This window comes from Leptopilina heterotoma, unplaced genomic scaffold (assembly GCF_015476425.1).
Source record: "Leptopilina heterotoma isolate Lh14 unplaced genomic scaffold, ASM1547642v1 Lhet_105, whole genome shotgun sequence".
Lineage (NCBI taxonomy): Eukaryota > Metazoa > Arthropoda > Insecta > Hymenoptera > Figitidae > Leptopilina > Leptopilina heterotoma.
In genome coordinates, this window is record NW_025110819.1 from 343,670 (window position 1) to 355,587 (window position 11,918).

General features: G+C 23.5%; 1 protein-coding gene across 2 annotated transcripts; it reads right to left on the bottom strand.

The window, feature by feature from the left end:
* Positions 1 to 660: 660 nt before the first annotated feature.
* LOC122501646 (antigen LPMC-61-like) lies at positions 661 to 11,601 on the bottom strand. Of its 2 annotated transcripts, XM_043611268.1 has the most exons (4): positions 10,764 to 11,601; positions 10,316 to 10,365; positions 7,090 to 7,716; positions 661 to 1,475 (listed from the first exon to the last, which is right to left on the bottom strand). In XM_043611268.1, exons 2-4 carry the CDS (start codon positions 10,355 to 10,357, stop codon positions 1,272 to 1,274), a joined length of 873 nt encoding a protein of 290 aa, XP_043467203.1. In that variant the 5' UTR covers positions 10,358 to 10,365; positions 10,764 to 11,601; the 3' UTR covers positions 661 to 1,271. The 2 variants fall into 2 exon arrangements, with proteins under 2 accessions (XP_043467203.1, XP_043467209.1); XM_043611274.1 differs by lacking the exon at positions 10,764 to 11,601 and having other exon boundaries at positions 10,316 to 10,463.
* Positions 11,602 to 11,918: the final 317 nt, after the last annotated feature.

The following is an 11,918-nucleotide window of genomic DNA, read 5'->3' on the forward strand; positions in this document are numbered from 1 at the left end:
TCCCTGACTTTTTCAGGTTTTTTTAAGATTTATAAAATTCCCTGACATTTCCAGGTTACCAGGTTGCATGGCAACCCTGATAATGGAATTTTATAAAAATTAAGTAGATGCAAAATAAATGAATTATTTTATTTTTTTACGAATATATTTTAAAATTGTATTGTAAGTAATTTAATCTTCATATAGAGTTTTTAAAATATTCTGAGAATAATTGAATTATTTGTTAAAAATTTTAAATTTTTGTTGAAATTGAATTTTATGAAAATTTTTGAAAATAATTCAATACTTTCGTTTAATTTTATTTATATTTTAATTAAAAATAATTTTATTTCTACAAAGAGTTTTAGTATTTATAAAAATAGTTGAATTGTTTCGAAGAATTTATTAAAAGTTTAGGAAATAATTCAAATTTATGGAAATATTTTTAAATATTTGAATTCATTCGAGCAATCAAATTAAAATTGTTTAGAAAATAATTGAATTCATCAAAGAATTTTAGTATTTATAAAATTAATTGAATTTATGCAAAGAATTTTACTATTTTTAAGAATAATTGAATTTTTTCGAAGGATTTATTAAAATTTTAGAAAATAATTGAATTTTTTCGTGTAATTTTATTACAAATTTTGAAAATATAAACAGTAATACATAAAAATATTGTTTGAGAACAGAACAAGAAACAAATTTTAATTTATAATTTTGCTATAATTAAGCATGACACAATAGTTTATGTAAATAAAAAATAATTTATTCTCTTCGCTGAATTTGTAACTGAAAAGTAATTTTAAACAGAAATTGAAACAAACTATGATGAAAGTTGATATTACATATTTCTTAAACTTTCATTTTGTGGTACAAAATGGGCGTAATGGCTCACCTTACATTTCTCCAAAAAAATTGTTTTAAAAAAAGTATGAGCGACATTAGGATGTATTTTTTTAATTGAAAGCTGAGATGTTAAGGTAATTTTTCCAGGTTTATAGAATGTGTTAATATATAAAGGCAGCATTAGAAATTTCCTGAAAATTGAAATTAACTTGTTTAAAATTTTTAAATGAATTTTTTTTAAGTTTCATGAGCGTTGGGACAAATAACTCATTTTTGCAGTCAAGTTAATTTCAACTTTCAGGAAATTTTCGGTGCTTGATTTAACCCTCTGCTGACGCTAACTTATCCCCACTCTATCGCCAAAGAACGTAACTCCCATAGTCCCCACCAGGCCCCCAGAATGACGATTTTTGACGAAAGCGGTCGTCAGCATCAGCAGAGAGTTAATATTTTCTCATTTTCTTTTCCCTTTCTCTTTCTCTTTCCCTAGCTCTTTCTTCTTCAACTCTTTCCTGCTCTCTTGCTCTTTCCCTTGCTCTATCTCGCTCTCTGTCTTCTTCTCTGTCTCTTTCTAACTGACGAAAATCTAATTTTAATTTTCTCATGCTGGTCTCCAGGATGTTGATTCGTTTTTCTAAATTCCACACCTGTAAAAGAGTAAATAAAATTAATTTAAACAAAGACTTTTTTACAAATTTTAAAAAACATCTTGTCTTTTCTTAATTTTAATTTAAAATTTGACGGCTGCACGCGCAAAGCACAAAAATATACTAATCTTTAAATCACGATTTTCTTGTAAATACAATTGTCAGAAAATTAACAAATATACCTTTTCGAAAGATTATTAAATTCTACGTTTAATGATATATTATAGGGCTCGAAGCAGTTAATGATAAATCGTCCAAGCGCCGATCCTGCCGGAAGGACGTTCCGAAAAAAAGGCTTTTAAAAAAAGGGAATTCAACTTTTCTTTTCTGGCACTCCTTGGGATTAAAGTAGACGAAAAAATCCATAATTTTGACTTTTTAAAATAATAATATTAAACCATTTTTCAAAGCCTTCAAACTTGCTATGTTTCTAAACAGTGAAAAAAACATTTTTTCGTAAATTTAATGTAAAATCCCCAAAAATCAATATTTTTTGACCGGACAAGTCTCTTTCTCTTCAGAAATGTTCAAAGAATGAAACCTAATTTTTTAATTAAAAAAAATTTATTTTTAATATTTTTCAGTATATTTGAGTATAGACTCAGGCGCGAGTCCCTTAGAAATTGCTGTATAAAATTAATATGGAAGCAGATAAATATAAAAGTAAATATATCGTTGGAAAGGTAATGAAACAAGCTTTCAAATGATGTAAATATCGAGTCTTTAAATTTATAAACCTGGGCTAGGTAGTCTCTTAAATAAAGCGAAAAGCGTCCTGCCGGCAGGACCGGGCTTCGTCATTCTGTGACTAAAAATTATGTGAATTTTTGGAACATGGAACTTCTTCAAACTACTCAGCCCTTAGTTTTGAACTTACAAGCTCGATATTTATATGCGCTGAAAGCTTGTTTCGTTACCTTTCCAATGATATATATCATTTTTTATTTATCTGAATCCATGTTAGTTTTCTTAAGTGATTTCGGAGGGACTCACCTGAGTCTTTTTCGTCCTGCCGGAAGGATGTTGGACGATCTATCATTAAAGTATTTAAAAATACGGACTTTACGGTCCAAAAATTAAAAATTACGGACCAACTGACAAAAATGGAATCAATCCGAATCAAATAAGAGAATATTTTACTTCAAAATTAGAAATTTAATTTTTCACAACTATAAAACATAAAGAAATCGATAACTCCGAGTCTTCGAATCAAAGTCATCGATTTCTTCATGATTTATAATAATTAAATAATAATTATTAATAAAAATAATTTATTATAATTAAAATCATTATCAATTAAACTTTTTCAAAAAAATTAATTACAAAATACAATTATTCTTTAATATTCACGCTGTATAGCTTTTAATATTCAATTATATTATCTAAAATTTTAACTGAAATTCATTTTTATGAAATGACAATCAATTTTTATTTGAAAATTCTACTAGAATTCAATTATTTAAATACAAATAAAAAGCAAATAAATAATTTATTGAATAATTGAACGTTTCTTAAAATTCAATGTACATAAAAAATTGTTATCAACAAATTTATTAAATCATTAAATTCTTTGGACGATTTTTAATAAAATTTTTAAGAATAATTACATTTTTAGAGAAATTCGATTAAAATTGTATTAAAAATAATTTAAATTCTGCATTGAATTTTATTATTTATGCAAATAATTGAATCCTTGCGAAGAATTTTATTCAAATTTTCAAAAATAATTTAATTCTTGTAAGAAATGAACAGGAATTCAATTATTTTTAGAAATTTTAATAAAATTCTTGGCATAAATTGAAAATAACTAAATTCTTAGCAGATCTTCAATTACTTTCAGAAATTTTAATGAAATTTTTCTCAAGAACTTAAATATTTTCGTAAAATAATAAAAATGTTTGCAGAGATTCAATTATTTTCAAAAGTCTTAATAAAAATTCTTCGCAAGAATTCAATTATTTTCAAAAATATTAGAATTTTTGCAGAAATTCTAAACATTTTAAAAAGTTTTGATAAAACTTTTTTGGGTAGAAATTCAATTATTTTTAAGACAATTTTAAAAAATGTCTCAATAAAATTCAATTATTTTTAAAATTTTAATGAAATTCTTGGAAAGAATTCAATTATTATAATCTAAGATTTTAACTGAAATCTATTTTTAAATCAATGTTTATGAGAAAATTCTACCAGAATTCAATTATTTAAATGCAAAAGTAAATAATTTATTGAATAATTGCATGTTTTTTAAAATTGAATTCTCATAAAGAATTTTATCAACAAATTTTTAAATAATTAAATTCTTTGGACCAATTTTAATAATATTTTTAAGAATTTCTGCGAGGAATTTGATTAAAATTTTATTGAAAATAATTGAATTGTCCTAAAAAGAATTTTATTACTTTTGAAAATAATTAAATGGATTTTATTAAAATTTTTGAAAATAATTAAATTTTATTACTTTAAAAAGTAATTAAATTCGTGTGATAAATATGGTTGATTATGAAAATAATTGAAATTTTGTAATGAATTTTAATAAAATTTTTGAAAATAATTGAATTTTGTCGAAGAATTTTGCTATTTATTTATAAAGATAATTGAGATGTTGACCATTTTTTTAGATTTTTTGAAAATAATTGAATTTCGTTGAAGAATTTTAATATTTCTAAAAATAATTGAAATTTTGACGATAATTAAAAAAAAAATTTGAACAGAATTGAATTTTTGCAAAGAATTTTATTACTTTTAAAAATAATTGGCTTTCTGCAATCATTTGTAACTAGTCTAAAATTCTCAAAATGATATCGTACAATTTACGATCTTTTCATCCTTTTTGAATGAAATTATGGACTTTACGGACCTTTTTTCAAAAAAACGGATTTTTACGGACTTGAAGCAAAGTTACGGACTTTTTCAGGATTTACGGGCCTACTTCGAGCCCTGTACATAATTGAATATTTTAATAATGTATATTGCAGCAATCAAAACATTTGACAAAAAAAAATTTTTTAAATAAAATTTTTGTTGAATTTTTTTTTCAATGCATTTGTTAAAAAACATGCTCGTTTATACATGACGCTTATAATGATATCTCACGAACCGAATAAGATTTTTAAATTTTTTTGGGTCTTAAATTAAAGATGAGACTTAAATAATCACACCTATGTAAGTTTTAAATTTTTTCAACAATTTTTTTAAAATATGCAGGGGTTGAAAAAATTTCCAAACAAATTTTATTTTTTTATATTTTTTGTCAAATTTGTCGATTGCTGAAATTTTGGTATAATTTATTAAAATTTTTAGTTATATATCATTAATCGTAGAATTTAACAATCTTTCGAATGGTATATTTGTTAATTTTTTAACATTTGTATTTACAAGAAAATCGTGATTTAAAGATTGCTACGTTTTTTGGGCGTGCTCGTGCAGCCGTGCCGATAACTTCCGACGGTAGTTTATTGATACTAATAGAATTTCTGCAAAGAATTTTACTATTCATAAAAGTAATTGAATCCTTCAAAAGAATGTTATTATTTATGAAAATAATTAAATGTTTCTGTACAATTTTATTAAAATTTTTGAAAATAGATTAACTGTGGAGAACAATTTAATTATTTATAAAGATAATTGATATTTTCAGGAGAATTTAAAAATTTTTTTAACTTAATTGAATTTCTGCGAAGAATTTTATTACTTTTGAAAATAATTGAATTGTTTTTTTTATTTTTTGAAATTTATGGAAATAATTGAATTCTTGTAAAGAACTTTTTTTAAAAATAATATTCGAAAGAATTTAGTTAATCTGAAAAATTTTGCTATAATTATGGAAATAATTGAATTCTTGAGAAGAATTTTTTTTCAGTTTCAAAAAATAATTGAATTCTTTCAACGAAATGAGTTTTATTATTTATGAAAATAATTAAATACATTGCGAAGAAATTTTTAAAAATAAAATTTAGATGTGTGCAAAATTCGATTCGAACTTGCTAATTCGAAATTCGAAGGTTCAAATTGCGAATTGCACAACTCGACTCGGTCTACTTTCGATGCGAATCGAAAGCCTCTGAGGAGGCTCTGCGTTTTGGAGTGAAAGCTAAGCAAAATTGAATAAAATTCCCTTGATTATTTTCGAAATATTAAACTCAAATTCTTTAAAAGAATTCAATTATTTTTAATAGAATGTAAAGAAATTTCAATTATTTAAAAAATTGCAATTATTTGTTTATAAATATTCAATTATCTTGGAACAATAGAATTGAAAAGTTTCAAAAATCTTATTTTTTAGAATTTTGAAAAAAAATTGCGAATATTCAATTTTATTAAAAAATTGTAAGTGGGTATATTTTTTTAAAATTAATTAATAAAAAATTTTAATTACTAATCTTCGCATTAAGAAACATAAATACATTAGAACTTTGAAAATTCGATTTGTTAAAAAGTTTTCAAGAAAGTCTTTAACAAATTTAATTAGTTTCAGTTGAATTTCACAAAATTTCTATTAATTCGATAATTTTTTTAAAAGTTATTTGCATACTATATTTTTTACTATCAAATCAATTATTTTTAACTAATTCAAATTGAGAAAACAGTATAAATATCTACAAAACTTGAAATAAAAAGCGATTTTTTAAAAACAAATTAAAATTATTCCTGGTCAAATTAAATTCTTGCCTATTTTTCGGTTATTAGACACTCTTTTATTCTTTTGGGAAAATATTTTAGTATAAGTGCTTAAATATTTATTTAACAAGATTATTAAATTTTTGAAGAATTTAAAACTTTTTTGAGGATACAAATTGTAATACCCATAAATTATAAATTTAAAAAATACTCAAGAAATTGTAAATTACTTACATGTGTGAAAATTTTATTTTAAGTTTTGACAAATTATTGTTTAAAGAATTTGAAAAAAGTGAGAAAATTGTAAAAAAATGGAAAAGAACGAATTGAAATAATTGAAGTAATTAAATTTTGAAGTTGAAATTGTAGTTTAAATTGTAGTTGAAATTTTGACTAAAATTATCAAAAATTATTAATTTTGTAGAAAATTTTTTCTTGTTATGAATATTGATATTTATAGAAATATTCAAATTTTGCAAAAATTTATACTAAAATTTCTGAAAATAATTGAATTTCTGGGAGGAATTTTGATAGTTATAAAAGAAATTGAATTCTTTTAAAGAATTGCTGTTTTATTACTTATTAAAATAATTAAATTTTATCTAATTTTTTTAAAAAGAATTAAATTCTTTTTAGAAAACTTTATGAAAATAGTACATATTGAAAATTATTGAATTGACAAAAATTTTTGAAAATAATTCAAATTCTGTCATTATAATTTTATTGACATTTTTAAAAATAATTGAATTATTACAATCATTTGTAAGTCCTTCAAAATTCTTTTTTTAAGTATTTTTAATTAAAATTCTTCTAATAATTCCATTATGTTACATAATTTATTAAATAAATTATATATTAAATGTTAATGTAAAACCTAAATGTAAATTTAACTAATAATTGAGGGCCAGGATGCTATGAGGTGTTGCGCGCCATTTACTTGACATGTCGCGTTACACCTTATAGCATCTAGCCCCTCAATTGATCATAATTTACTTACATTAGAATTATCCTTTTTGTAGGCAGGTTTCTCCTGCCTGGAGAAATCATTCTCTGCCGGTGATGGTGCAGGTGCAGACTCCAACGCTGGCCTCTTCAGCGGAGCAACAACTTTTTCCTCTGTTTCGGGAAGTTGTTGTTGTTGCTGAAGTTGCTGCTGTTGTTTCTGAATTTTATCCTGCAACAACTGCTGCTGCTCGATTTGCAGGTTAATTTGCTGCTGCAATTGTTGCTGCAGTTGTAATTGTTGCTGTTGTTGTTGGAATTGGTATTGATGAAAGAACAACTGCGGCTGTTGCGGTGGCAACTGCTGTTGTTGCTGCATATGCTGTTGCGGTGGCAACTGCTGTTGTTGCTGCATATGCTGTTGCGGTGGCAACTGCTGTTGTAACTGCATCTGCTGTTGCGGTGGCAACTGCTGTTGTTGCTGCATATGCTGTTGCGGTGGCAACTGCTGTTGTAACTGCATCTGCTGTTGCGGTGGCAACTGCTGTTGTTGCTGCATCTGCTGTTGCGGTGGCAACTGCTGTTGTTGCTGCACATGCTGTTGTGGTGGCAACTGCTGTTGTTGCTGCATCTGCTGTTGCGGTGGTAACTGCTGTCGTTGCTGATCCCCTCCACTTGTAGCCTGAAAATGGAACCGAATTCATCAAAAAAATTCTTAAAAATTTTATTAATAATCGTCAAAAGAATTCCGCTATTTAAAAATGTGTAGAAAAAATTCTTTATGACAATTAAACTTTAAGAAATATGTAATTATTCAATATATTGTTATTTTGTATTTAAATAATTTTATTCTAGTAAAATTGCTTCATAAACGTTAATTTAAAAATGGATTTTAATTAAAAATTTAGATTATAATGGAATGTTAAAAGCAGTAAATTTTTAGAAACAATTGAATTTTGAAAAGGTTTCAGATTAAAATCTTCAAAAGTTTGAATTCTTCATATTTTTAACTAATTATTCTGTGGAATTATTTTTTTTTGAGAAACCTAAATTGAGTTTTTTTAAAATTTTTTAAAGTTTTTATTTTCTAATATATATTTCATTAAAGAATTTACGATGAATTGAAATTTTGTAAAACTGAATTGTATACAAATGAAATTAAAAATTCTTAATTAACTTTTTCAAAAATTATTAAAAATAATTGATTTTTTTGAAGATGTTTAGTTAAAAACACGAAAAGAAATCAGTTTTGTTAAAGTTACAAATTATAATCTGGCAAAAATTCAATCATTTTCAAAAGTAATATTATTCTTCGCAAAAATTAAATATTATTCAAAAGTAATAAATTTCTTCTAGGGAATTTAATTATTTGCACAAATAATAAAACTCATTGTAGAATTTCAATATTATTTTTCATACAATTTTAATGAAATTTCTCGAAAAATGTAATTATTATTAAAAATTTTATAATTCGTTGATAGAATAAAATTATTTAAAAATTTGTTGATATCGATTCTTTATGGGAATTGAATTTTAAGAAACATTTAGTTATTTAATAAATTATTTATTTTTCTATTTAAATAATAATTGAATTCTAGTAGAATTTTCAAATGAAAATTTATTTAGAAATGAATTTCGGATAGAATTGTAGATAATAATTGAATATTAAAAGCAATAAAGAATAAATTTTTAGAAATAATTGAATTTTTAAATAAATTTTTTTGAAAATATTTAATTGCACTTTTTTATATTATTTAAAGTTTTTATTTTCTAATATCTATAATATTTAATTTTAATATATAATATATCTAATATATACAAGAATTTTTAACTAAAATCGAAATTTTGTAAACAAATGGATTTGAAAATAGTCAAAGACTTTTTTCGAAAACTATTAAAAATAATCGATAATCGATTGAAAAAAAATTTTAGTTAAAAAATCTTGTATATATAGTAATTGAATTAATAATGATTTTATCACTCGGCCATCACTAATTATTATAAAACATGAAAAAATCAATCACTTTGAGTTGAGGACTCGGAGTTATTGATATCTTCATGTTTTATAGTTGTAGAAAATTTAATTTATAGTTTTTAAATAAAATGATTTCTTATTTGACTCAGAGTGGTTATATTTTTGTCATTAATTTTTCGTTTTTATTCCGTAAAGTCCGTATTTTTAAATACTTTCACTGGTTCGAGCCCTGATTTTGTTATTTATCGATATAATTCAATTCTTGGGAAGAATTTTATTAAAATCTAAAAGAATATTTGAATTATTTCAAAAAAATGTAATTAAAATTGTATTTAAAATAAATGATGTATTTAGAACAATTTCATTAAAATATTTGAAAATAATTGAATTCATGTAAAAAATTCTAATATTTTTGTAAATAATTAATTGAATTTTTTCAGAGAATTTTGAAAAAGCATTTCTTTAAATAATTAATTTTTTCGATGAATTGAAATTAAATTTTTAAATATAACTACATTTTTTGAGCAGTTTTTGTAAAATTGTATTAAAAATAATTAAAATCTTGCGATAAATTTTATTATTTATGAAAATAATTGAATAGTTGCTATGAATTTTATTAAATTTTTTTTAAATAATCGAAATCCTGAGAAGAATTTTGTTAGTTATGAAAATAATTGAATTCTTGCTTAGAATTGTATAATTATAATTATTATATAATTATAATTATTATTAATTATTATTATTATTATTATTATTATTATTATTATATTATTAATAGAATAATAATTTATTATTATTATTATTATTATTATTATTATTATTATTATTATTATTATTATTATTATTAATTATTATTATTATTATTATAATTATAATTGTATACTTGATTTTTTTTAAATTCTATTCTAAATTAACTGAATTCCTGTAAAAATTTTATTACTTATGAAAATAATTGACTTTTGAAGGGATTTTTTTGCATATTATTTATTCTTATTTTTAGAGAAATTTTTCATAATTTTTATAAAAAAATTGTCTTTGGAAGTAGCAAAAGCTATTTTCTAAATAACAATATATAATATTAAATTTTACCACTTTTGAAGGAAATTTTTCTAAGTTCCAAGTTAAATTCAATTTTTCTGAAATTAACCTTGTATAAAGCAAAAATCATGCAATTTTAAAACAAAATAGCATTGTTATAAAAATATTTATTAAAAATTTTAAAAAAGTTACGAAGTACGAAAAAAGTTTAAAAAATATAAATAAGTAACAGAAAAAGTTTACAAAAAAAACAGTTTCATTTACTTACTCCTTTGGACAACGAATTCCTTCCAGTTGAAGTTCTTCCCATAATTAATTCTGAAATTAAATAAGAATTTTATGTATTTTTAAAATTAAAAAAGTTTTTGTTTTAAAAAATTGAATTTTACAGTTAAAATTTTTAAACTACACGATTCTATAATAAACAAATTTCGATAAATAATTGTGTAATTTCACTGAATTTAATTAGCCGCGTAGGAACGAATTCTTTTCCGGAGGGCAACGCTAAATATATAGATATATTTAACTATGTTTATGTATATAACTAAGGGAAATTGCGCCCCTTGCCCCCCCGCGGTTTCCTATGCCATTGTATTTAATCAGTTAATAATATATATCTAATAAAATAAATATTTAATATATCTAATATAATATCTAATCTAATGTAATTAACTTTATTTTTATTACAATAAAACAAAATATGCTAATTTACTTACCTAGTTTATTGAAGAATGTGAATCGAATTCCCTGACAATGAGAAGAGGCACGCTTCCTATTCACAAAAGAACACGCAATGCAAGAGAGATGGTAATCTCTTACCTATCTAGAGGCAGTAGATTTCACAGTAGCGCCGCCGTGCGAAATTTGAATAATATAGTTTTTAACCGAAAAGTATCACATAGACACAGGTGACACAGGTGTATTAGAATTAGTGGCGGCGCGTGCCGCTTGTCGCGTTAGAACGAGTTAAAAGAAAGAAAGAGAGAGAGAGAGAGAGAGAGAGAGAGAGAGAGAGAGAGAGAGGGAGAGTGAGACAGGAAAGAAAAGAAACAATACACGAAGTGTAAACACAGAAAGACGGCTCGGATTTGTTTTGATTGTTCATGCGTTGAAACGAATTCAGACAGCAAAAATAGTATACGTATTTATCTTACGGTCGTGCATCTAATATTTTTGGAAGTGTTACCGTTTTATATTCAGCGATATAAAGTCGGCTTGTGTTTGATTTATTTTAAACAGTTTTTATTTTACTATTTTCGTAAATAGTAAAATTTTTATAGTAACGACAGGACAGGAGATACAATCAGTAGTTTAGTGTTTTTAATAAGGTGAAAATCTTCGAATGACAATGGAGAAATCAAATGAAGGAGTGGCGGAAAAAATCAAAGAACTGGAGAAAAAAAGTGAAGTGTTGAATGCATCATACAAAAGGAAGAGTGGCAAATACAAGACCAGTGGAATAAGATTGTCAAAGACAAAAGCAGCTAGAGCAAGGTAAATAAATTTAATTACTTTTTAAATTTCGTTTTAATAAATAAAATATTTTTCTCGGCGAAAGAAAGTAATAACATTTTGAATTTTGGAGAAGTTACAAATGATTGCAGAAATTCAATTATTTTCAAAAGTAAAAAAATTCTTAGCAAAAATCCAATTATGTTCAATAATTAAAAAAAAAATTCTCATAAAAATTCAATTATCTTTAAAAATAATAAAATTCTTCTCCAAATTTCAATTATTTTCCAAAAATTTAATAAAATTTTTTCCAAAATTTCAATTATTTGCAAAAAAATATACTCAATTCAATGATTTTCAATATCTACAGTTTTAATAAAATTTTTCAAAATAATTCTATTATTAAAAAAAAAATTTTG